General features: G+C 42.8%; 1 protein-coding gene across 1 annotated transcript in view; it reads left to right on the top strand.

Annotated features, from left to right (window-relative positions):
• The window catches only part of tgfbr1b (transforming growth factor, beta receptor 1 b), a 73,178-nt gene that overhangs the window by 44,783 nt on the left and 888 nt on the right, over nucleotides 1–27,507 (top strand). Inside the window, exons 3-9 of the mRNA XM_072679390.1 lie at nucleotides 1,115–1,351; nucleotides 7,639–7,869; nucleotides 8,801–8,968; nucleotides 13,435–13,591; nucleotides 17,851–17,975; nucleotides 18,378–18,508; nucleotides 24,567–27,507. The exon at nucleotides 24,567–27,507 is cut by the window's right edge and continues 888 nt beyond it. Coding sequence (XP_072535491.1) covers nucleotides 1,115–1,351; nucleotides 7,639–7,869; nucleotides 8,801–8,968; nucleotides 13,435–13,591; nucleotides 17,851–17,975; nucleotides 18,378–18,508; nucleotides 24,567–24,692 — 1,175 coding nt within the window. The 3' untranslated portion in view covers nucleotides 24,693–27,507. The remainder of the gene's footprint in view (nucleotides 1–1,114; nucleotides 1,352–7,638; nucleotides 7,870–8,800; nucleotides 8,969–13,434; nucleotides 13,592–17,850; nucleotides 17,976–18,377; nucleotides 18,509–24,566) is intronic.

Raw genomic sequence — 27,507 nt, 5'->3', positions numbered from 1 at the left:
TTCTACTAGATTGTAAAGGAGCATTGCTGTGAGGAGTTGATTGCAATCAGTGACAGGAGCATTAGTGAGGTCAGGATGTTGGATGATCACCACCCCACCTCATCCCCAACTCCTCAGCTCATCCCACAAACCAGTTCCACTGCTCCACAGCTCAGTGTTGGGGGGGTTTTCTACTCCTCTAGCCCACACCTGGTTTTAGGCATGGTGCCGGTAGGTTCATGTTTATCTGCTCCAGAGACTCCTATTCCATTGGCAGGACTTCTCTACAGGGACCAGGCAAGCTAAGTGTGTGTGTTTGCACATTGTGTCAGCAATGGGTACAGCCAAGAGTAGCTGAATGCATTCATTGGAGGGGGTGTCCACAAACATTTGGACGCAGCCTGCAGGAATCTTCTCAAAATCCTGGTTCTCCCCCGCACTGAGCTCTAACCATCTAGCCATTAATTTTTGCTAATAAGGTCACATTTCTATCATAGTGGCTCTATTTGCTGCTGCTGCTGCTGCTGCTGCCAGCGCTGCACCACTGTTGTGCAAGAAGGTACCTCCGACCACTTTAGATGACTCGTGGAACAGATGTCACCCTTGTTTAGAGCCATGCCGCCTTGAAGTCTAGACAGCCGTGTCACAAATAAACACATTTTAGTGCTTATTGTACAGCATACATGAGAGGAAGAGTCACAAGAGAAGACAGTCAGGTAATGACTCATATGTGTCCTGAAAGCCAGACACGGGCTAATCCTTCTGCAGAACTCTGAACTCTGAAAGTCTCTCACTGCTTGAGCGGAAACAATGCTCTCCATTGTGCACGAGCAGATGAACCTGTTTTATTCATGTTAACAAACTCTTGCTAAAAAGAGGAAGAGCAGAATTATGGGTCAGATGTACTGAAGCGATGTTCTTCATTAATACGAGTCTCTCAAACTCCGTGGGAATAAGGCCGGGAACCTGGTTTACTTGCTGGCTTTCTCATTTGCATGTTTCTGCAAAGTTCTTTATTAGAAAAGCATCTCAGATACGTTCCAGTGTTGAAGGCAAATCTCTCTCTGTCTCTCTCTCTGTCTCTCTCTCTGTCTCTCTCTCTGTCTCTCTCTCTGTCTCTGTCTCTGTCTTTCAGTGCCAACAGTGAAGACTCCTTCTCTAGGGCCCGTCGCTCTGGCTGCCGTGATCGCCGGACCCGTATGTGTGCTCTGCTTCGTGTTGGTCACCGTCTTCTACATCTGTCACAGCCGCTCGGTTATCCACCACCGTGTGCCTAATGAAGAGGACCCCTCCATGGACCACCCCTTCATCACCGTGGGAACCACACTCAAAGACCTCATCTATGACATGACCACGTCTGGATCGGGTTCTGGTGGGTTTCAAAAGACGCTTAGTCTCGAGACGATCATCATGACTCCGTACAAATTTTCCATACTGTTTTTTTTTTTATTTTTTTTATTATTATTATATTAAGAACTAAAACATAAAAAATTTGATAAATCATTAGTGTCACGCAAAAATCTCCAAACTGGAAACTTTACAGGAGAAGGAAAAGCCTTCTGAACTTTCAGTGGAAGTGTGTTCAGATTTTATTTGGGAGCATTTCTGTTTATATGATGTTTGGCTGGATGTTTAGCAGGTCATCATGACTGGTTTTGCTTTTGCTTTTCCAAAATACGTTTTTCTAGGTTCAGCTAACATGCATTTCGTCAGTGTTGCCGTCATCTCCAAAATAGCAGCTTAATAGAAGTGGAAAAAAAAACTAACCTTTCAGTGGAAATCAGTGCAAAAATATCTTCTTCCAAAGCATTTTAGAGCATTTCTATTCTTCGGTTCATCGTATAATTATGACACAATGTAAAAAGCAATAACCAGATTCAAATTATGTCAAAAAGTGAAAACGGCAATAATGGAGATAGTAGGTTTTTGCAGGACAGAGGCAATATTTCATTTATTAATTTTCATTTCATTTAAGGCATTAAGCAGACGCTCTTATCCAGAGTGACTTACAATGTTACTCGTATTACAGTGGTGGGCCAATGTAGTGTTAGGAGTCTTGCCCAAAGACTCTTATTGGTGTAGCGCAGCATAGCCACCCAAGCGGGAATCGAACCCACATGGTGTGGTAGCTCAGTGGCAGGTAGTGGTGTTATCTGTTGAGCCAAACCTCAGCTAGTTTGAACAGACTAAACATTTAAAGATACCTCTAAGTTTAGACTCTACTAAACATAAGTTTATAAGGTGACCATAGTACTCTACTATTCGCCCAAGTACTCTCTGAAGAGGTGGGTCTTCAGTCTGCGTTTGAAGACTGCGAGCGACTCTGCCAGGGGAAGCTCGTTCCACCACTTTGGTGCAGGACAGAAAAAAGCCTGGACACTTGTCTTCCGTGGAAGACAGCAGATGTTAAATTTCAACAAAGGAATAAATGTAAATCCCGTTCTGTTACATATAATATTGCTCTATTCAGAATCCGGAATTTCATGACTTATGAATATAGTGAATGTAGAGCATAGTGCACTACATAGGGAGTAGTGTGTAACTTCGGATTAAACCTCTGTGTCTTCTTCCTCCTTCGTGGTGTTTTGATGTCTCTCTTAATGAGGCACTGTCACCCCATACAGAGCTAGCATGTTCATGCGAGCCTTTTCGTCTCTGTGTGGTCGGAACTATTTTGGAGGGATAACAGAGGGAGGGAAATCTCCATTTATAAAAATATCCGGCTTCTTGTGGATGGAGTCTGATTATCCGTTGAATAACTTCCACTGAAAACGTTACTCAAGTATCAACATCATTCAGAATGCTCATCCCTGCCCGACACTGGATTAAGTATACAAACAGCAAAAGATTTGGACGTCTGTATATTTAAATATCCGTGTCTACCCGCAGTTTAGTCTGACGGTAGACGGTTGTAGTGGGATCTCTTGCTATTTGTAGCACCGATTTCCACTGTTTCCAACACCTGGGCGTAACGTCTCAGAAGCTACAGCCTTCCCCCCTTTTGTTTAGTGTTTACGCCCTGCTGTAATTACCCGCTGAGATGCGTGAATACCTGCCTTGCTTTCTTGCCTCGCCTCTCTGTGTCTCTGCATGTCTGTCTGCCTCAGCGGTGTTCTGTTCGCATACCTGCGACAGCATACTTAGCAGGTCAACCCCATGACGGGTTATGTTTGCTGTTTGTTTGCTTGTTTTTGTTGTCTTCCAGAAGTCAAGGTTCTGGTTTGTTTAGGTTATATCACGCAAAAACCTCATATCTCCATAATAGCAAAAAACGATGTGTGAAGTGTAGAGTGGCAGTGAGAGAGAGGTATTGCTAGGAAGGCCCAATAAGAAAAGCAGACCCGCGCTACACTGCCAGTGGACTGTAGGAACAATTGGCCGGTGGTGAAAAGAGCAAAAGTGAAGAGTTTGGTTTGCTATTACTTTATTTTTCATTGCAGTGAAAGAAGTGAAAATCGTAACAACACACACTGCCACTTTAACCTTTCTCCTCCGGGCCTCATCAGACGAGTCAGAACTAGCGCAAACAAACCATTAGCCCGCAGCTCGAGCCCAATTTGCACAAGGACGTTTTCGGCCCCTCCATTTCTTTGTGTGTATTTGCTCTTGGTGCATTGTGTGTTTGGCCTGGCTCTTGTGACAATACACTCTGTTTTGTGCCGCTGTGGTGGAGTTAATTGAGACTATTTAAACTTCATCTACTTAAATAAGTTTAAAGTTTCCACCCGGTGATGAAAAACCCCCTCCAGTGGTCTCTGCGCATTTCTTCACCGTCTCTATTATGGTGTGATTTAGTTTTCTTCTCAGAACTCTATTAGTTTCTTAGGAGCATTAGTGCTAGGCCTGGCCTGGGATGCCAGAAATACTTCTATTACTCTCTCTGTCTCTTTTTCTCTCTGACCCTCTTTCTCTGCGAGGGTTTCATATGAGCTCAGTCATGCTGGTCATTATGCTGTGCCGCTGGCCCCCGAGGCTGTCCTTGCTCTGCGCTGCTCTCCTCCTTTCCCACAGTCGCCATGTGTCCGACAGGGCAGAACCTCTGAACTGCTGGTAACACGCTTCATTTGTCACCTCATTTCATCCCATTCTTCCATCTTTCAATTCTTCTTGCCTTTTCATCCTGTTCTTTCCTCCCAGATGCCTCACGTCTTCTTCAGTGCCATTCAGCTCCTGCACCCACACTGTCGTGCTTACAGGACTCGTAATAAGGTTGAACAGGGTGAAAGAGACGCGTGATTCTACCGAGACGTTAACACTTGTGTGAATTCTCGGTTAAATTCAAACTTCAGACTGAAGGAGTTGGGCCTGAGGTGGACGTGTAAGAATCTGCTCGGTCTTGTCTTGTGTGTAGGCATCGAAAGACGTTGTCAGGATGACAGAAAAGAAAGTTTTTCGGATAGACAACGACTTTTTGGGAGTTTTGAGTTTTGAATTTTGCCTAATTCTTCATCTCATACTTCCTCTCTACATTCTCCATCTTCTTCTTCTGCCTTTTTTACTTCCACTTCTGATTCTTAGGCCCTATTCAGACAGGATTGGTTGTACACTGGGATGTGGAGTAATGTAATTTTACCACAGGACGTCAGTAAAATTTAGGCCTGATTCACACAGGTTAAGAAATCTTAGCATAAATAACATAGAAGGGAGTGGCTATTCGATTTACACGCTGCCGCCACCTCCAAAAAACATGATGAAAACCCAGTGTTAATAATTCGGCAGATTCAGGAGTCAGGAGACTGGATCTGTCAGCAGTCTGATCCAGTCCAGTCTGATCTGGTCTAAAGAATGCGTAGACTGTCAGGGTTTAACTACAGTGAGGTGTGGGTAAGGAGGAGTTTAGGGAGGGGTAAATGGGGCACGACCATCAACCCTTTTCAGGGTTCAGGTTGGGGGTGTCACCATATAGTTGGCAGGCAAAGGGTCATACTAACATTTTAGGTCAGCAGACGAAGAGTAATCTCCGTAGAGACCAAATGAGTAAGATGACCGTTTGCTAAGATTCTATATGGCAAAGAATGACCATGAGAGAGGGGCCTATTTCTCTCACCACTTATAGTAACTTCTAATAAGTTGTAGTATGAAAAGTAGCCACTACCTGTTATACGCATAACACGTATGTAGGCTATAGGCTATGCCGCACAATGGCTTGCCTAAAGCTGCCAGCAGCGTCTCTCGCCTCTATGGAGTCCTCCGTTGGTCTTCTAGATTCATAAAGTGGTTGCTGTGGCGCTATGGATAACACCAGTACCACTCTACATGGGAGACTGGGGTTTGAATCCCGGTCTGGGTGACTATGCTGCACTACACCAATAAGAGTCCTTGGGCAAGACTCCTAACACTGCATTAACCCTCCTCTGTAATATGAGTGACCATGTAAGTCACTCTGGATAAGAGCGTCAGCTAAATGCCATAAATGTAAATGTAAATTTTTAAATGTAGATGAGGTTTGCCACAGTCTTGAACGACCTGTGCATGTCTGTGCCATGCATGACGGCATTTAAGGCCTCCTCGAGTGCCTTTATACTTGAGAAAAGCTGCAAAACTTATTTTCCATCGGATTTGAGGCTGTGATTATCCACATACAGGTTCACACAGGATTAATATACCTGAGGTTGTTTTTTGCAGCTTGTTTTAAAGAAAGTCAGAGAGAGGGCAAAACAGCAACAATGAAGAAAAAAGGGTTTTTGTGTGATAGCGGCGATATACAGCTCAGCTCAGCAGAGCAAACTAAAGAAAGGCTCTGTCTGTACAGAATGTCCATCAAACAGAAATGTGGTTTGTTCTGTAAAATGCAGCTGATTATGTAATTATGCAAATAATTTAAACAGTCTAGCAAAATTACAGTGATAGCATAATAATTAACTTCATTAATGGATGAACTGATCTTTACGAGGGATATATTTGTGTCTTTCTGTTAATGCGCACACACACACACACACACACACACACACACACACACACACACACACACACACACACACACACAGTACACATATCTGTGGACTGCATGTTCATAGGTCCAGCCACTCCGTCTGAAGTCCAAAGCAATAAGCAGAGACTGACTCAGTGAACCTGTGGCAGCTTTTAGCATGAGCATTGATTGGATCGTGCTGATCCCGTCCAATCTATGCCATTCCGTCCTGCCTGTGCGGACAGCATGCCCCATTTGCCTCCTAATGGCCTGCCTTTCTATTTCTATACGAGTAGCACTCAAATAGTGTAAACTGCCAGCCAGGGTGCACTCTCTGACCACCGAGGTCAGATCTGTCCTTCTTCAGAGACCATTCTTCTCCTGCTTCTATTTCTACTTCTTCTTATTGTTGTTATTATTATTATTATTATTATTATTATTATTATTCTCTCGCTTGTAGTTTTCTTTTTACTTTTTTCTTCTTATTATTGTTATATAATGTGTTATTATTATTATTATTATTATTATTATTATTAAATAATGTTTGTTATTATTATTGTTGCTATTATCATTATTATTATTATCTCGCCTTTACTTTTAATTCTTATTATCATTATTATTATATAATGTTTATCATTATGGCCATTATTTTAATGGTTATTTATTTTTATGATCATTATCCTCATTATTATTATCATCATCATTATTATTATCATGATTATTATTCTCTCAATTTTACTTTTAATTCTTCCTCTTCATTATTATTATTATTATTATATAGTTTTTGTTATTATTACTGTTATTCTCTTGCTTTTACTTTTCCTTCTTCCTATTATTATTATTATTATTATATAGTTTTTGTTGTTATTATTACTGTTATTCTCTTGCTTTTACTTTTCCTTCTTCTATTATTATTATTATATAGTTTTTGTTATTATTATTACTGTTATTCTCTTGCTTTTACTTTTCCTTCTTCTATTATTATTAAATTATATAATTGTATTACTCTCTCGCTTTTACTTTCCATTTTACATTTCTTCTCCTACATCTCCTAATTCTTCTTCTTCTGCTTCTTTTTTTCCATCAATTGTTTAAATGGTTCTTTTTTTTCCTTCTCCTTCTTCTTCATGCTCTTCTTCTTCTTCTTTTTTAGGGATCATTTTTGTTGTTGTTTATCTTCTTCTTCATCTTCCTATTAATGCATAAATGTCATATATATAAAACCCCTCATTGGAAACTCTGCTCATTACCAACTTATGACACTGTTATAAACGAAAAACGTGGTGCAGTAATTGTATGACCTCAAAGCTTTAGATTACCTGGACAAATTGGCATCACACTGATGGGCTCTGGTGAAGCGCCTGTCGGTTCATCCTGCTTTGATTTGGTAGCCTAGACTCTTACTGAATGCCTGGCCTCTTGGACTCAAATGACTGATAAAACTGATACAGTCACTTCTGATGAGTGAGCAGCTTTTCACACATACGTTTGAGTTGACAGAGATTCGTAATGCTGTAGCGACTGCTTTCTGTAGACAGCAGCGCTGGCAGAAAACGATCCAGTACAAACTGTAAATCCTGTCCGACCCAAGAAGACGTAGCGTTGTAGAATTGGCCCCCTCGCCAGCAGCTTGACTGCCAGTAAACGGATTGGCCAGCTAGAGTTTGTTTGCATATTAAAGCGAATGAGGTTTTTATTTCATCTGCACCACGCTTAATATTGACTCCCTGTCTCTCTTTCTCTCTCAGGTCTTCCCTTGCTGGTGCAGAGGACCATTGCCAGAACCATCATCTTGCAGGAGAGCATCGGGAAGGGCCGCTTTGGGGAGGTGTGGCGTGGGAAGTGGAGAGGAGAAGAGGTAGCAGTGAAGATCTTCTCCTCTCGGGAGGAGCGCTCCTGGTTCCGCGAGGCCGAGATCTACCAGACCGTCATGCTCCGCCACGAGAACATCCTAGGATTCATCGCTGCCGACAACAAAGGTCAGTCTTGTAGCGTAGGCGCCCTTAACCGGCCAAGAGAGTGACTAAAGCCCAGAGCTGGACCAAAGGTCTTTTGATAACGATGCTGTCACGGCCCAATCAAAGATGACCTTTGATGGGAGACATGCTTGTGGTGGTGGTGCTGCTGCTGCTAAAAACTTTCATCCTCAGGGCCTTGATCCAAAAAGCTCTTTAATACTGCAGTGCAGACGAAATTTCATGGAAGTTTCGAAGCGAGTCACGTCCAAAAGTGGCCTGAGATATGAACTCCCTATTGTGTGGTTGCTTTGAATCACAAATCTATTTTGCGTTTGTTGCCACCACTTTATCTTACTCATTCCCTGAGCTCCAGCTATAGAACAGCGGTAATAGTTCTTGTTTAGCTTCAGACAGACTTAATTGAGCACAAAGAGGTGTTTGAAAAGTTTCGGGCTCTCGCAACTCAGCCCTGAGTTTGCATATTAGCTTTACCTGGAAAGTTCACAGTATCGACACAAGGCCCAGGGCTTGTTCTTGTTGGGGACCAAGGGGCTTGGAACAGACCGGCTTCCCGAAAACCAGAGAGCAGTGTTTACAGAGATTCTTGCCAGTTATTATATTTGCGATTTGTTTGAAAGTTTGTACCGGGATACAGACCACGAGTGAAAGTGTGTGTGTGTGTGTGTGTGTGTGTGTGTGTGTGTGTGTGTGTGTGTGTGTGTGTGTGTGTGTGTGTGTGTGTGTGTGTGTGCGGTGGAGAATAAAGTGTTTGTGTAAGGCCAGAGCAGTGCAAGGAGTCAGCCCAGCTGCTCGGAGATTACACTAGCCATCTGGAGTTCGATGGCTGTGAGCAGGGGTGTTATTTACCCTGTCCATTAATCTCTCTCTCTTCCTCTCTTTCTCTCTCTGTCTCTCTGTCTCTCTACCTCTCCCCAACCCCACCTCCCTTCAGATAATGGAACTTGGACCCAGCTGTGGCTGGTGTCGGACTACCATGAGCACGGCTCCCTGTTTGATTACCTGAACAGGTACACGGTGACGGTGGAGGGCATGATCAAGCTGTCTCTGTCCACCGCCAGTGGCCTGGCCCACCTGCACATGGAGATCGTAGGAACACAAGGTAAGGGGTCAACACCTGCCTGCCGAATTGCCCTCGCAGCTGAAGCTGTTGCGCCTGCCGGCTGAGGAACCACTGAGAATAGGAAGGAGGAAATGTTTTAGGATGGAAATCAAAATATACATTTCAAAAATCGATACTTTTTTTCTTCTGCTGCTCGCTTGCTCAGGACTTCCTGTCAGTGTTGAATTAGATTAGATTAGATTATGAAGAGCTTTATGGCACATTCATTCCGCAAAACTGAGCATGAACAAACTTTAGGCTCACTCTACCATTCGGTCTAAGCCATTTACTGTAGTCTAGTTGTAGCCTTGACCCAAAAGAAATAATGTGAAAATCACCTGGGCCTATTTTCACTGCTCGAGCTGGCCTATTTCCTGTCCATTTGAATCCATTGTGAGGCTGAGCTAGCATATCATATCATACGTACATTAATTGAGCTCGGTTTCTCTTTCCACAGGGACTAGACAAGCTGTACATTTGCTACATCTAATTTAGCAAAAATACATTCAATATTAGGGCTGTCCACAAACTTTTGGACATCTTTAATAGAAAACACAAGAACAAATTTACGCACAGGTTTTATATATATTGTAGCACAGGGTCACAAATATACAAACACCCACTGTGCAGCCATCCACAGTGGACCTGAAAGTTACACACTAGCTTGCCAAAGCCAAGGCCTCTTAACTTCCTATTAGTGATCATGATTGACTACAGCTGGTAGCTTCTCTGTGCCCACATGAAAGGGTGTGTTTGAGAGCACATTGTACACTCACATGTAGTGCAGATCTAAGAAGTCAGGAATGTCTCTTGGAGCCATTTCAGAAACACTGCAGATTCTGACATCATTTTAAACATAAGTTAAATATAGGATAAGTTATTAGGGAGTGTAGACACTTTGCCAAGGTCTGGAAGAACCACCTAGGCACTGAGGTTTTTCTCATGTTGCTGTAACTCATTTTGTCCCAGAAACAGAACAGTTCAGCAATCGAAAGATCAGTACTGTCATGACATTTCTGTCAATGCATGAAAAATAGGGATGTCCTGATCCAATCCAGTGACAGTGATGGTTCAGGTATCGGCTTTTAGGTTCCGATGTACTCCCGTCAGTAGCAGAGGGCCATCTGGTGTCCTCTAGGTGCCATTAATAGACATGATGCTCAGCTGTGGCAGACGAACATCTCATGTGTTCATGTGTGACATTATTTCGGTGAGCAAAACACAACAGAGCTTTATTTGGACTGATGAGTGCGGGGACTTTATCAGTTAGCAGCCAAAACAGCTAAAGTTGGCTTGTAATTCTAACTCTATCTTTAAATAGTGCCGCAGTTACATTGTGTACATTTCAACAGAACAACAGAAGTGCTGCATTATTTAAGGTGGAACGGAAAGTTCAGGGAAGAGGAAAACCTGAGCTTAGTGTTAACTCAGAGCCTCGTTGTAAACGTGACGCAGCAACAGAAACCGGCTCACAGAGCAGCAGGTAAAGCGTGTGTTAGTTAATCTGTCAGAAGAGGAGGATTCAAACTCTTCTCTCTTCCAGAAAACGGTGGTGTATTTTCTGCTGATTTTGTCTGCACTGCCGAAACCACCCAGTTTGGTCGTAGTTAAGCAACAACAAAGATATTATATTCCATTGGGGAAGATCTAACATTCCTCCCATCCCCTCTTTACTCTTGAATTACGCCTGGTTAGAAACCAAACTGTGGTGGAAAGGCTCACTTTCTCTGGTTCTAAACCAGCTCTGAACGGCACATTCGGAACCGAGGAGGAGGCTAATGCTTATGTGCTCACAGGTGATTAGTGATTAGACTGTACTGGGAGCTGAATGGTCAGGTAGGTCAGCCGGACTGGACCGTAAGATATTGAACACTCTTAGAAATGAGATAGAAATCAGATTAGAAATGAGTCTGATTATAGAAACTGTTACTAAAAGTACAGTGATTTTCCTGGGGTTTGATGTTGTAGTAGCACATCATACCCAAGTTGTGGGGAGAACTCAAAGACTGGATCAGATCAGATTGGTTTCAGCCGACAGTCAGCATTAAGAGACTTGGATCATATCGGAGGGGTAAAAAACCTTGATATCAGGAATATCCCTAATAGAAATGTCTGACTTTAGCTAATAGAAAATACTTGAAATGTTTGCATTTACGTAACACAGTTTGAGTTTTTGAAAAGGCTAATAGAAATCAGCCCAAAAAATAAGCCAAGTTCACAATAAAGAAATTACTCAGCATAAAAAAACATGACCTCCCATAGCATATTGTGTGTGTCCGATATCCACCATTTTCTGCTGATATTGACCTGATACTGATACCTGTCGAATCTATAATGCCACCTCTAATACTAAACTAGTACCAACGTCTTCTCGCCCATCCTAGATTGAGCTATTTGAAGCCGTTTAAGACCCCAGGACTCCTGGAACCTAAATTTCCTCATGTTTAATGTAAGAGGGGAAAGACTAAAGGCTGCGTTTTGGCTCCTGCCTCTCTCGCTAGCAGTCTCAGCCCGATCCCTGTAGGACACTGTCTGTGTGTGAATGCTTAACAGATGTTAATTAAGCTGTCCTCCTCAGCTGAGCTGTTGGTTCATCTTCAGCCAGGCAGCACGCTTTCGCTGTGACTGATAGCCTGACGATTATTACGTTTATTAGAGATCCTGCTTCTTCAGCTTCCCTTTTTTTATTCTGAGAAGTGGTAGGAAGCAGATGTAAGGCTTTTTCTTATCGTTGTAATTGAGACAGGCTTATAAACCTGAGGCGTGACAAAGCAATTGTTCTGTGCTGGAGAGACGGAGAGATTGGTCAGGAACATTTTCTGCTTTTTTGTTTACAAGCATATCATTGAGGTATGAGTGGTAGAGCGCTCTGCTGTTCCTTTCTTATTGCAGCCATTAAACGGAGCCCTAATGCTCAATAAAGCCACACTTTTATAGAACAGTCAGGCGTTTACGGCATTCTTTGTGTATGCGTAACAAAACCTAGACGAAAGCGTACGGCAAGGCATTGATTGTGTCCGAAAAATGAAAGCGATGCTTCTTCATTTTCGTAGGCAGAACTGCAGCATGTAGGGGTATGCAGGCCAGGCCAAGAAGCATTAAAACACTTTTAGGTGAAGATGATTACCATGCTGTTCCTGTTGCACACTGTTGCCCGTTTTCCTGGTGTGACTGCAGACTGTCTCGTTCACACACACTAGTGTGCTGGACCAGGAGTGCAGGCGAGTCTGCCAGGAATAACGAATCCATTTATTTAGCTCCGAAACTGACACTGCGAAGGACTCCTCAGGGTGTGTAAGTGTGTGTGTGTGTGTGTGTGTGTGTGTGTGTGTGTGTGTGTGTGTGTGTGGCGTGTGCACTTTTCTGCATGTGTGTGATCGGAGGCAGATCTCTCAGGGTTCTCGGAAGCAGGACTTGCGTAAGTGAAGGTGTTGTAAATCTCGGTGGTTGTTCGCAGTGCGCCCGGTAGCTGCACTGCACCACTGGAGTCAACCCTGCCCTCTCGCCGCTGCCTCTCTGGTCTTCAAGGCCTTCCCTTGCGCTCAGTGCAGCCTTGCCATTACTGTTTCATACAGTACATCAAGCTTGACAAGCTTTCAGGCCTTCCGGTTGACAGAAATCGAATGACTTTTTTGCAGCTCAGGACGGCGTAGGTGATAAAACGCTGACTGGCTTATATTTATATACTTATATAAAATGGCTTATATTTTTGAACTTTTGACCATTTGCTTCTTTAATACACGATACACAAAGTCTAGCCATTCACTCAAAACAACACATGCTATTGTTGGAAGTAAATAAAGCATATTTAATGTTTTATCTTGATTAAAAATAAACGTACCAGAGTAAGGCTGTGGTCACAGGGTTTTTTGAGTGAATCACAATTACAATCACAATTACAGTGATTTTGTGCATCCTGGGGTGTTTTTGGAGAACATGCTAATTAGCTAGTTCTGGTTTTGTTTTGTTTTTGTTTTTTGGGGGGGGGATTTTTTTGGTTTGTTTGTTTTACAACTGTGAATGCAAAGCAGCTGTGTTGACCGTAAAGTGTATGGTTTAGTTTATTTTTGTTTGTTTTGTTTTTGTTTATTTTTGTTTGTTTTGTTTTTGTTTAGTTTTGTTTTTTTGCCATCTTTTCTCAGTTGATTTCCACAAATTCCTTAATTTGTGGGCTTAAAGTTTACCTAGATAAGAAAGGCAAATTGCCAAAGGATTTCTTATCCCATTTATTTTCCTTTTCAGGTCTATTGGCCATTTTTTTTATCATGCATAATTTTTAGCGTATTAGTTTTGCTGGCAGCTTTTGTCTTCTTCACGATTTTTCACAATTCAGGCTTACAATTAAGTATTGAAATGAGATGAAATAAGATGGAGTGGTCATTATGAAATAATGCAGTAAAATATCTATGATATGTTTTTTAGCCACATTGCCATCCTCACTCTCATGCTGTCCTGTTGGATTTCAGGCAAGCCGGCTATCGCTCACAGGGATCTGAAATCCAAGAACATCTTGGTGAAGAAGAACGGAACTTGCTGTATCGCAGACCTCGGCTTGGCTGTCCGCCACGACTCCGCCACAGACACTATTGATATCGCCCCCAACCACCGAGTGGGCACCAAAAGGTAATATGAGGCTTTCTTGGACACTTCAGTGCGTTACCTTTTTCAGTGTAGGAATCCCTTATTTTAACTTCCATGATGCCACTGTGTCTGTCAGTCATTTGAGGCCTGTGTTGTTTGCAGCAGTTGATGTACGCTGTGTATCTCAAAGGTGTCCAGCTCTGGTCTTGAAGGCCCTTAGTCCAGCACAGTTTGACAGTTTTGTGATTTCTCTGCTCACACACCAGATTCAAGGTCACCCTTGGGCTTAGCAGGTACACTATATGGACAAAAGTAGAAAAAAAGACTTTCCACTAGATCTTGAAGAATTGCTGTGAGGATTTTAATCGCATTCAGCGACAAGAGTGTTAGTAAGGTCAGGATGATGGATGATGACCCCCCCCCTCTCCCTGCCACCTCATCTTCAACTCCCCAACTCATGAATGGAGAACACAGTTCAATCATTCCAGAGAACACGGTTCCACTGCTTCACAGCTCAATGCTGGGGGGCTTCATCCCCCTTCCAGTCCACGTCTGGCATTAGGCATAGTGCCAGTAGACTTATGCTTCTCTGCTCCAGAGAGTCCTATTCTATTGACAGTACTTTTCCGACAGGGACTAGTTTTTCGAGCTATGTCTGTGTCAGCAATGGGTGCAGCCTAAAGTAGCTGAATGCGTTTATTAGAAGCAGTGTCCGCAAACATTTGGACATAATAGTTTATGTTCGATCTTTATAGTAGCACAGCTCTTACTTCTCTTTCACGCAACTCCGGCTCTCGGTAGTTCTCAGCTGCTTTCATAGCAGTTGTCAATAATGAGGTATAGTGCGACTGGAGCTCCTAGCAAGCACATGTCTGACTCCAGGCGGGAGAGAAAAAGAGCTAGAGCAGCCAATGTGTGAGTCACCACATGGAAACGCACAGCTCATACAAATACACCTTCTCTGCACTGCAGCGGCCATGGCGAGAGCACGCACACACGTGCATCCAGCTATAGAACTGGAGCTGTAATTTTCTCTCTCTCTCTCTGCGAAGGCCGTTTTTTCAGCACGACCTCGTCACTGAAAGTTTGCGGAAAAAAAGTTTGCCGGTGAACCTTGCATTCAGTGCATGCTCTCGATCTGTTACTGTTTGGCCAGTCATTTCGAAAATCCTTGCACTGATGAACCCGTGGGAGGTGGTAATTAAAAAGACTTTATTCCATTATAGTCGTTAGCCAGCGGGCTCGGATATCTCACAGCAAATTGGCTCTAATGTCCCTCGGGCATCCACATACCGGTGGATTGCGCCAGGGTCGGGGTGGGGAGGGGGGAGTGGCACAGTCCTGGCTCTTCATCATCTCTGCTGTTTTGCTTTGGAGCTCGCTCTGAAATAGCAGAGCTGTGGGAGACCCCTAGTGACCTCTGAGAGGAGCCAAAGGAATCACTTGCGTAGTTGTTGACTCTGCATCACTACTGAGCACAGGGCTCGGTCAAGAGTTGGGTGCAGAATTGCATCAGTGTGAAGGTGGTGACTGAACTTCATCGATTTGGCAGTGCTGGAAACATTACACTATATGGACAAAAGTATTGGGACACCTGCTCATTTATTGTTTCTAAGGAAATCGAGGGTCATCAAAAGAGTTTATCCTGCTTTTGTTGGAGTAACTGACTCTACTGTTCAGGGAAAGCTTTCTACTAGATTTTGGAGCATTGCTGTGAGGATTTCATTGCATTTCATTGCATTTATCCCCAACTCTCTTATACTCTTATTATAATAATAATAATAATAATAAGTGGATAGATGTTCTGAAGCATTTTAAATTGCCATAAAGGCAAATTTTGAAGTTCCCTGCAAACTTAATTCCAGCATTTTGTCCACAATTGTGAAAAGACGTATGACTTCACTTTTTAGATTTGCTCTACGTGGTGGCATGTATCATCATCAAGCAGTCGGCTGCTGTGGTTTGAATACAGCCTTCTTGCCTCCATAGGGCTTTTAATAGGGCTCCGTGTGAAAGGAGGTAGTCTGGCTTAGGGAAGTTAATGAGCTTCCAAAATCCCACACATGTTTACTGGCATCTATCATCACAAGTTCCCCTTATGCAATCAGCGGACTGATGGCCGGCTGTGATGTGTCTGCCCCTGGAAACACGGTTGGGTGCTGCCTTTTTTAGACGGTACATTAATGGGCTGGTGGTGGAATTATATTACAGAACAGCCTCACTGTACCGGCATGCTCACTCTCCCACTACAACCACACTGTATGTCCGAATGTATGTGGACACCCCTTCTCATGAATGCATTCAGCTACTTTAATGTGCACCCATTGCTGACACAGATGTGCAAATGCACATGCACAGCTTGTTTAGTATTTGTAGAGGCCTGGCAATAGAATAGAAGCCTCTGGAGCAGATAAGGTGAAGCTATTGGTATCATGCCTAATGTTAGGGTGGGCTAGAAGGGTATAAAGTCCCCCAGCATTGAGCTGTGGAGCAGTGGAACTGTCAGGCGGTCTGTGCTTGAAGTCCAAACGTGATGTAACACAACCCTCCCCATTTAGAGGACGGCATTTCGGGATCTAAAATTAATTACATGGTTTACTTACTCGGTTAAACGTAAGAAACGTGCGTTTAGGAGGGTTATTTTACCTGGTTATTTTATGTTTCAGAAGCCATAAGATGGCAGGAGTGTTGACAGCCTAGATTGTTGTATCCCCTCTTGTTGTATCATGTGTAATGTCTCTCGTAGTAAACGTCAAATGGTTGGACTCTACAGACATCTTTCCACTGTTTTTCAGCTGCTGCTCAGCAGATTGAAAGTGTCTGCGCTGACTGGTACGGGAGAGTGGGGAGAACAGACCGCAGTGTTTAATCAATGTCTTGTTCTCATTCAGGCACACTGCTTTGGACCCATTTCATGTACACTGTATGGACAAAAGTGTACGTTAAATGGGACAAAACTATTGGGACACCCACATTTATTGTTTCTCCCAAATTCAAGGGTATTTTTTTTTTTGAGTAACTGTCTCTACTGTCCTTTCTGCTAGATTTTGGAGGAGCATTGCTGTGAAAATTGGATTGCATTCAGCAGCAAGAACGTTAGGGAGATCAGGATGTTTGATGATCACCACCCTACCTCATTCTTAACTAACCAGTTCATCCAAAAAGTACTGAATAGAGCACAAACCATTTTTTTTTTTTTTTTTCATTTTTATTGGTGGTGCCTTTGGCTTTTAACTTTTAACAGTGATCGCTCATTCTGAATCCTACCACACTCACTAATTCAGCAATTCCACTGCTCCCAACAGACCTGATTCAGTCAATCAACTAATAAACATTCCCATCCTGAGTTGACCTGGGTGTGCCAGAGCAGAGAAATCACTGCCACAATCAGGGTGGAACCCCTGATTTAATCTAGTTGTGATGAATTTAAAGCTTAATTGACACACCAAATCATTTGCTTAGGAATTGAACTTGAGTTTTCCACCCCTTTGCGATTCAATCACAGCTGAAACACTGAGCTGGGTTAGGTTGGAACAGACAGCAGTCGAATGAAATGGTGTGAAACGCAGGGCAGTTCTCAGTTCAAGTCGGGATATTAATGATTAGTGTGATCAGGCCCAGGACACTCTGGCAGTGCCCCATCAGTTCCTTGCCGGGCCGAGGCATCATTGGATAGCCCAGCGCTGTCTGGGCTTGGGGCCCACGCTCCATTCCACCTTGCCAGGCCCTGGAGTCTGTCCGGATAAATCAGGCTCAAGGCTGTGACTTCATTTTCCTCTGAATTACAGGGGAGATTAGCCGAGCTAACACCCTTCCTTCCTGTGAAATACTACAGAGAAATGCCAGCCGTGGCTAGCTGTTATCTCTTATGCTAACACCCCATCCACCCCCACTGCCTCTGGAAGAAAACAGTTGTACTTTCAAGAACAAGATTTGCTTCCGAAGTGTTCTTTACTCTCATTCGCAAACTGTGGAACGGCGCTTGTTGTGTTTACAGAAAACAGCAGAAAGCACGTCATTGAAATCATTGTTTTTAACTAGATTCAGAACTACCTGTTAGGGTTGATGTTAGGAAGTGCAGAGGGAATGCATTATCAGTCGGAGTGCTGTCAGTTTTCCAGTTTCCCAAACAGTGGCAGAGCTAAATGAGTTACACAATTAATTTGGTATTTTCAGATGAGCTTCAGGTGACCCAAAGGGTGCATACTTGTTTTCGTAATTAAAGTAGCAGCGTTTAAACCAGTTGAGCTATGTCTGTGTTTTTCCTTTTTAATTAAATCCTCCCAAATGTCTTCCAACAGGTATATGGCTCCAGAGGTGCTCGACGACTCAATAAATATGAAACATTTTGAGTCCTTCAAGAGAGCAGATATCTACGCCATGGGCTTGGTCTTCTGGGAAATTGCAAGCAGATGCTCTATTGGAGGTGCCACAGCTAAAATCAATCATTTTCACTGCATTAGTTTAGTAATACACAATTAAATACTCAGTCTGTGCATCCTTCATTTATCCTTACAAACACAGATCAAATTGCCGGTTACATAAACCTGGCTGCTGGTCGTGTTTTGACACAGACTGATAAAACAATGAGAAATGAAGTTGATTGAAAACACATTTTTGCATTTGTCCTATGCAGTTTACCTCATTCTATCTATCAGTTTGCTGTAAATGTGTGTTTAAATGTAGCACGAAATGTGTTGGCTTTAACTGGACACACAGATTTGTTACTGTTGCTCCTGAGCTGAACCCCCTCTGCTTTCACTCTGTTTAATTGTGCTGAATGACCTGTGCTGGACATGTTTTGGCATAACGTGAATGTTTCCCTCAGGCATTCATGAAGACTACCAGCTGCCGTATTATGACCTGGTGCAGTCAGATCCATCGGTGGAGGAAATGCGAAAGGTGGTGTGTGAGCAGAAGTTACGGCCCAACATTCCCAACAGGTGGCAGAGCTGTGAGGTATGAGCTCTTATCTGGGGGTTCTCCCTCATTCTTCTCTTCTTGAACCTCCCTATCTGCATGTTTTAGAGGGGCTGCATCAGGTATTGGACAAATTTATCAAAGTTAATTATAAAATCTATAACATTTTCATGTGCATATTGTGTTCTGTTCTGAGGATAGCCTTTCCTACAGATCATAATAAACTATGGAAAGACACACCTGATATAGCTAACTGTGCCAGGCCAAAAAGTATGAATTTCATGCAAACAGCATAGCTTTTATAATCAACAGTACTTCTACAAGTGCAAACTATGCATAGTAATGATTAAAACTGTATAGTATGGATCTGGAGTAGTCAGGGAGTCCAAGAGAGCATAACGGTACACTAATAACATTGCATTAGCAGCTAACTAAGCTAAATGACTGAAAGGAAACTATGCTGGCATCCAGCCTTGCAGCTTGGTAGAATAATGTGGGATTGGAGGAATGGAATTGGCCTGGACTAAATTGGGAAGAGATTTGTGTAAAACTCTGAAGTTGTGAATTCATTTCGTCCGGGACAAGGAAACCAGTGATTTTAGCACTTCTCATGCTAGGCAGACTGGCATGAGGACCAATGTGGTCACCAAGAGATAATCACTGAATAAAGACTGTGACAAAATCAGAACTGGAGAAAGCGCAATGGATTCATTGATTAAAACCTCAAGGTCTTGTATGTGGGCCCACGCTTCAGTTCCTCACTCTCATAACTGCATAATTTACATTCTGTATTAATTGCACTGTGCTTTTCTAATGACTCACAGTAGATACTGAAAAAGTCCTAAAGTGAATAACTGAATAATATGAATAATAATAATAATAACAATAATAATAATAACAGGATTAAACTAGTTAATCAAACCACATTAAATTGTTTGATTGATTATAGAAATACACTGTATGGACAAAAGTATTGGGTCTCTACTGTAAAACTGATTTTAGAGCAGTACTCTGTGACAAAAGCCTTACATTTACATTTAAGGCATTTAGCAGACGCTCTTATCCAGAGCAACTTACAAAAGTGCTTTGCTATTTACCCAAGGATAACCTCAGCTAGTTTGAATAGACTACTTGAATAGACTCTACTAAACACAAGTCAGTAAGGAGACCACTCTACTATTCGTCCAAGTATTCTCGGAAGAGGTGGGTCTTCAGTCTGCGTTTGAAGACAGCGAGCGACTCTGCTGTTCGGACACCCAGGGAAAGCTTGCTCCACCACTTTGGTGCAGGACAGAAAAAAGCCTGGACGCTTGTCTTCCGTGGATTTTGAGGGATGGCGGGTCGAGCCAAGGCGTACTTGAAGCTCGAAGGGCTTTTTGTGCGGATCGGCTTTTTGACCATTGCCATCAAATATGGAGGGGCTGGTCCTTTCTGGGCTTTGTAGGCCAGCGTCAGGGTTTTGAATCTGATGCGAGCAGCAGCTACAGGAAGCCAGTGAAGAGAACGCAGCAGTGGAGAGACATGACTGAATTTAGGAACGCTGAAGACAAGGCCTTCAACGAAGCCTTAGTAAGGGTTAAGGATGTTGGATGATCACCACCCTACCTTATTCCTAACTAATGGACTAATGCACATCTGTGTCAGCAATGGGTGCAGCTTGAAGTAGCTGAATGCATTCAATAGAATGGTGTTCACAAACTTTTTGATGTATAGTGTCATTCAAGGGACAAGGGTCAAAACCACCTCCAGAAAATCACATTATTGCTTTAACATTAGACTCAAGCTCCAATTGCTATACCAGTGTGTGTGTGTGTGTGTGTGTGTGTGTGTGTGTGTGTGTGTGTGTGTGTGTGTGTGTGTGTGTTATGTAATTAAAACCATTCTTTCATTGCGTACCTCAACAATGTGCTCCTCTCTAAAACTCGTATCACAATAACGTTCAAAATACAGTTGATCATGCAGCCCTAGTGCGAGGTCTTTCACTGTAATCACGCCATCATGGCTTCTGGCGATGGAGCTGCCCCTCCCAGGGGACGCCGCATTGTTGCATCTCCGATCTCTAATTCGGATCCAATTGAAATTCCCACATGTGTGTTCTGCGCTGTCATTATAGATGAGCTGCTCTTTTGTTGGAGGCAGACCGCAGTCCCCGGGAGAGTGCCATGCGAGAAAGTGTATGCGCTCCGTTTTTCAGCTCTCTCAGGTTTCCTTCCTCCACCACTGCCCATCCATCAAGCCAGCAGCAGGCGTGCTCTCCGCTCCGCCTTTATTGGTATCCTTTTTATTACGCGGGAAGTGACACAATTGGATTAGGCTTGATGCGCTATAATGTGATTCCGTAATCTAATCTGGGTCTGCTAAAGCAAGATCGCTGCCATTTGTTTTTCAAGAGGCGCGCTCGCAGCATCAGACAGAATCCGCTCGGCTTTCTGTTCTCTCGCGAATCAGCCGAGCTAGATGGGCTTATTGTAAAGCGCAGGGACAGACTGCAGCGTTCGTGGGGTGTGACTCAGCCTCTCGAGCGGGGAACGCGAGCTCTGTTTAGTGGAGTAATGTAAACAGATGGAGCATCGGCATTCTGCTTGTGTTTACGGCTCGGGTTGTAAACTCAGCCGCCTTCGCCTACGCCCGAGTCTCTGAGACGTGGCTTGGCTGTATTTTGCCAACACGGTGAGAGGACTGAGATTTCCTCTACAGACCTAGTAGCACCTCAGGCTTCACCAGGGCTCATTTTCAGATGCCCAGGTTTTTAATGACCTCTCTGAGGAGATCACTCGGGCTTTGGCATTATGACGAGGTGTTTCTTGTTTTCTGTCCTCCCGTGTGAGAGAGGAGACAAAACAAGAACTTCGGTCTTCCTGTCATTTTAGGGCAGTATTTGGAATACCACTGTGACCTTGTTTGCACTGCCTTCTGTCTCTGTTGTGGGACAAATCTGGAGACTTACAAAGCTTTTGGACATTCTGCTAAAATATTGGCTCCATATTTAGCAATAGTCCAGGGTGGATTTGTTCCTGGCAGTCTGTAAAAAGGGCCAAAAATGCATTTGTTGAGTATGCAAGCAGTAGTTAGCATGTTAGCACTTTGGCTATTTGGCTATTAAGCCTATTTACCACCCTGTTATCTTTTTATGTGGAATGTAACATGCAGATTTTTTTCTTTTTACAAAAGAAAGATGGCCTGGTCTGTTTTCATTTACAGAACTATGACAGCTTAGTTTTATCTTTATAACAAAAACACTGCAATACTGGAATTATTCTTATACTTAAGAGTCTTGCCAGATAGTGCTGCTGTCCTCTCGTTGTATTCTTCCAGCCGAACAGATTGTAGCTGGGTTAGCTTTTAGCCTTGCCAACACTCGCTTCCCTGTACTTTCCCGTCTGATGTGTGTGGTGTGTTTAGCTCCAGTTTGGTTAAGCTGCCGTAGTCTTGAGGGAGCAGCCAATATAGAGAAGTTATAGTAAAGGGCTAGAGTTAGCTTTTAGCCTTGCGTGGATGTTTGCCCCTCCAGCTCTTACTTTTGAGCTCTCCTCTTACGGACGCTGGCACAGGAGAAGCCGCATCACTAGGCCTGGTTCCTGTAGCAACCTGTATACTGTAGCAGAGCCTGGAGGTGATGTCCTGCTCTCCAGTATCAACACCACCATATCCCCCTGTTTTACCTGTTAACCAGCTTTGACTAGGGCTTTACCAGTGGACTGGGTTTACGCAACAGTTTGGGGATTTTGAAATTGGCCTGTTTCACAGCTGGATCTTGCTGGATTTACTTTTGAGGGAGGCCACAACAGTGTGTGAGGTTTGCAGATTGTCAGCATCCTGTACTGAGCTCTCATTATTCAACTATGCAAAGGTAATTACAGTTTTGACATTCTAGGGCCCTTTCAAAGCATTTCAGTGATGCACACTTTTCTCATTCTCTCTTTTGTTTAAAAGAGCAAGGACATGATTTTTAGGTATTTTGATTTAGTAAATGCTGCAATCTTTAATTGTGTTCATTTATTTCATTGTGGAAGAAGGACATTTATTTGCTCAGGCAGAATAAAGTCTGTCCATTATAATGTTGTTGTTGTTTGTGTAACTTCTTGGTCATCTGCACATCTCAAGCCTAATTTGATTTCCAGTGTTATGTAAAATACTTGTTATCTGAGTATCATTGGTTCAGCTGATTAATTCCATCTACTCTGAACGGCCATGCTGCTGTTCTCCTATAATAGGTTGCACAGCTCCACTAGCTCCTTCTGCACTTGTGTTTAGCACTTTGTGTACTCGTTCTTTGTCAGAATAACAGAACTAAGTGAAGGTGGGGAAAAAGCATCCATACCGAATCTCACCAGATTCGTTACAGTGCTTGGCCCTTGCTTGTGTATTCTTCAGCTCACTCTGCAGGTTTTCAGAAGAGTTTAGGTCACAGGACCGGAATGGCTTCTGCAAAAGCTCAGTTCTGTGGTCACTGAACCTTTTTTTGTGGATTTGGAGTTAGGCTTTGGATCATTGTTCTTCTTGAAGATCCAGCATAGCCTAGCTGTAATGTCTCCTGGCAGAGGCAGCTTTGATTTAACAGTCTCCTGATATTAGGCTGAGTCCACACAGGGGCCTTTGAAAGAAAATCAGCTCCATAAAAAAACATCACAGATGCACCACCATACATACACACCACTTTCCCAAAAGGGACTGGATTTATTCCCGCAGTCCTTTCTGTCACTCTTTTCACTTTGGTTTTTGTTGTCAAAATGCTCTATTTTTGTCTCATTTGTCAAAAGAACTGAGGAAATCAAAATTCCGGTGATGTTCAGTTAACTCCAGGTACTGATTTTATGACAGCAGTGAGCTTCTGGCATGTTGAGCTTTTGGCATTGCTCCAGTTGTTTCAAAATTCTTCTTTTTTCCCTAATCGTGGAGATCAGAGATTTTGATATTTGATGTTTGAAGCATTTGAAGATTTTTATAGCCTTTGCCTGATTTATGTATGCCAGTGTTTTTTAGCATCATTTCTCAGAATCGAATCTGGAAGGAAGGCTAGATTTCCCATTCAGGTGCAAGAGGAGTGTTATAAACACCAAAAACGAGGTGTCTTTGCCTTCGTGAGTTATTCTGGAAAGCAGTCTGCTTTGCTGTGTTTCAATTTTTTTTTTTTACATAATGTGAATCTGACAGTTGTTTTTGACATTGTGTTAAAATGTCATGATGAATGGACCAATAGAAATGCAGCAAAAAAAACCCTGCAATTACATCTTTTTACATTGTCTTTCATTGACATTTTATATAAGGTTTATATAAGGAGATGAATAAGCATCAGAATACAAGGAGGCTGCTAAAGACCAGTTGATAAATAAACAAAAATATTTATTTATTTTTTTCTGTGATCCAAATGTGTGCCCGATCCAATACTTTTTATTTGAAATTATTTTAATTGAATTTCATAAGTCATATGTTACATTTCGATTTTGTTTATGTTGACAAATCTGAATCAGTTTTGATGACCGCAAGAAGGAGAAACATAAGACAACAAATAAGAACAGTAATTCCTTATTAATAATAATAATGATTAATAAATAAATACATAAATAAATAAATGTCAGTACATAATATTAATAATGATATTAATAATTAATCATATTATTATTATAATTAGTCTATTCTTACTAGCTGAGGTTTTCTTAGGTAAATAGCAAAGCACTTTGTAAGTCGCTCTGGATAAGAGCATCTGCTAAATGCCATAAATGTAAATGTAAATTATTATTATTAATAATAAGAATAACAACAATAACAATAATACAGACGGTATTAGACCTAGATGTACTAGATGGGCAAGACCTAATATAGGCTTGAGAAGGATTACATGCTAGAAGGAACAGCTGTGTTTTAAGCTTAGATTTGAATATAGAGAGTTAAGACTAATGGGCCAGTAAGAAAAGAGAGATCTAGAGTCAAGGAGCAAACCCAGAAAAAGTTGCCTGGCTGAAGAGACCTGAGAAGACCTGAAGTGAGACGCACTTATTTCAGCTGTTGGTGAAGCTTAGCCTTCAAAGTCAGGCTTCGAGCTGCTCTGTATCTCACTCTGCTGATGCTGATTCATCTTGTCTTGCTTTTTGTTTAGGCTCTGCGGGTGATGGCGAAGATCATGAGGGAATGCTGGTACGCTAACGGGGCAGCCCGCCTCACCGCCCTGCGTATCAAGAAGACCCTGTCCCAGCTCAGCCAGCAGGAGGGCATTAAAATGTAGGCCTGAGAACCGGGAGAGGCACTCACCTTAGCATCGTATATTTTTTTATTTGTTTTTGTTTTTTATGTAATATCTTTATTATAAAGGTCATCGTTGTTGTTATTATCTGTGGTTATTGCATTACAACTCTATGTCCTCTGAGTTGGAGATGGATCGAGAGAGAGGGGACATATGAATGAAGGTTTATTTGGATTTTTCTTTGGCTTTGACTGAGAGTGAGTCCGCTGCTGGAACCTCACCCTGGTCTTCTGAGACTGGAACTGAAGGACTTTTCAGCCTCACGTCCAGACGAACATGCCGCGGTAAACCCATGCTCATTTTTGCCTGGATCTTCTGTCTTGCCTGGCCGCTGTGCTGTCTGGGATAAACCCCTCCTCCCCATCCGGAACTGGTTGAGATGTTTTATATTCGAGAGAAGCGCCAGACGCTTTTGACAGTGACTAAGGACTTTTGTGCAAGATGTAACTCGCGGGGGCGCCATCGTGAAATATTCATGCCAGTGTTTTGTCTTCTGCTGGTTGGGCTGGGTTCACTGAAGATCTACAGTGAGATGGTGTGATTTGTTCCCCGTCCCCTCCCCTCCCTTCCCCTCCTGACTTTGGTTCATTTAATGGTCAGGTAGGCGTTGTATTTCTTTCAGTTGTGTTTTGTCCTTCGCTCCTTGTTGTTGTTTTTTTGTTTGTTTGTTTGTTTTTGTGTGTGTGGGGGGGTGTTTGTTGTTTGTTTAATTTTTTTGGCCAACAAACTGGACATGACCTCATTCAGTCTTGGCAAACATGCTGCGACATATGCAATATAGATAAACCCTATCTATTTTCTATCGTAAATGTTCTGCTACTACTACGACAGTTCAACAGCTTCGATGACAACCATGCCCTCCAAGCCAGGTGTTACCGGAAAGTGCCACTGCTTTAAACCAACCTTCCCTCACGATGTGGACCGGTCCCTTCACTTGGCTGTCCGTCAGAACTTCAGAACGTGGCTTGCAGAAGGGCCCACTGCGGAGTTTTTGCCTCTCTTATGCATACAGAGCGGATGGCAGCAAGGGACCGGCGCACACAAAACAACTTGCTGGTGCCATTTCTCTTCCGTTACACATCGCCGTCGTCACCGTTCTCCTCTGCATCGTCAGCACAGCGTTGACAGGACACTTCAACTCAGACCGTTCTCAGACCGGTCCATTCATCAGACATTGGGGATTGGCTGAACGCCACGTCATCCTCCTCGTCCTCTAAGGAACAGTCGTACAGTTCTTTGTGCAGTTTTCTAACAGAGGATGCTGTGGGACCTGATGTGGCCGTGCTGGCTTACTTTTTTTCCTCCCTACAACGCAGACTGTTCTGTTCCTACCTGAAGCAGTTTGTGGAGCGTATGATGGACGATTGCTACAAGTGAACTACTCTCACAGACTCAAACTGTCGCTTTATGTGGAAGACTGAAAGAAAAAAAAACAAAAACAAAAAAAACTAAGAACTTTGAGCGGTGCGCTCAGTCAGATGTTTCAAGTCAAACACATCAGCATTACTCAAGTTGCCCTGTAAAGAAATGTATTTCCTATGCTTTGTTTTTCTTGGTTTGTTTTCAGTGTTGTGAAGATGATGGGGTACATTCATTGAAATATATAGCAAACAGGTCATTACTAAGCCATAGATCTTCCAACATTTTATGGCAACTTTTCGTGTAGAATGTAAACAAAAACAAATCCTGTTGACTGCAAACCTCCAATGAGCAAGCCTTAAGGGACCAATAGAATTGGGGTCATTTTGTTAAAAAAAAAAAAAAAAAGACAAATTGTGACTATTTAAAGGTAAATCATTGTTAAACAGTAGGGTTGACATTTAGCAGGAATACTGAAATGTAGCACCAGATCTAGCATTTTCTATTTCTGTAGAAGAGGTACCTTATTGCCACACAAATGAGCTTGCGGTCAGGAAGGCAAACCTAAGCGGTGGAGCTGTGTTCATCAATTCGAATTGAAACAACAACAGAAAATGTGCATATCAGGATGAAATCGACTCAATGAGAGGATAGATTGTTGAATGTCAGCCTTTTTTTTCTCCTGTCTGAAGATAATAGTGCTTGTCGAAGCATGGCATCTGACTTAATAATGTAATCAAGATTGAACCCTTTCGATTCGTCTTCTCCGTTTGTCTGGTTTTTGTTTTGCCAGGTTTAGGTTTGGTTTGGCACTTTAGAGTGGAGCATAAGTAACGGCCAGTGACCAAGAAGGTGTCCTGCCAGGAGTGTCATCATGCACAAGCCCTTCAAACCTTCAAGCAAGCGACAGCTTAAACGAAAGAAACATGGTTGTTGATTTAGCAATAACAACGCGTGCATGTTTATTGGTGTGGCAATAGGGTGTTGATTTGTCTCGCCTCTTTCCAGTGCTCACATACTTGTGGATGGATTGTATCTTAAGACAACTCTGCCTCTGTACAGGTGCAAAGACGAGTGTGTGCTCAGCTTATTCGTTATTCGCTTTCAAACTAACCATCTAATGAACTGCAGAGTGAAACCCCATTCCTGAACGCCCTTTTTCATTCCACGGTCCTTCTCAAGGGCTCTAACCTTTCATCTTTCTTTTCATGCGTCGAATTGAAATTCTGTTCAGGATTATGTGTAGAAACTTTTGTCAGGTGCCCTACCTGCTGTTGTTTGTCTGTTACTCTGTTACTCTGTTCTTCCTTACACTCTTAAAAATGAAGGTGCTTCAGGTGGTTCTTTGAACGATGCCATAGAAGATGCTATCCCCTTTATACTTAATAAATGTACTTGGAGATGTATGAATGTGTAGAACCTTTCGAAGGCCCCCAGC

This window comes from Salminus brasiliensis, chromosome 5, assembly GCF_030463535.1.
Source record: "Salminus brasiliensis chromosome 5, fSalBra1.hap2, whole genome shotgun sequence".
In the NCBI taxonomy this organism is placed as follows: Eukaryota; Metazoa; Chordata; class Actinopteri; order Characiformes; family Bryconidae; genus Salminus; species Salminus brasiliensis.
Note: the sequence above shows the minus strand (reverse complement) of the source record. Positions and strands in the feature narration are given on the sequence as shown.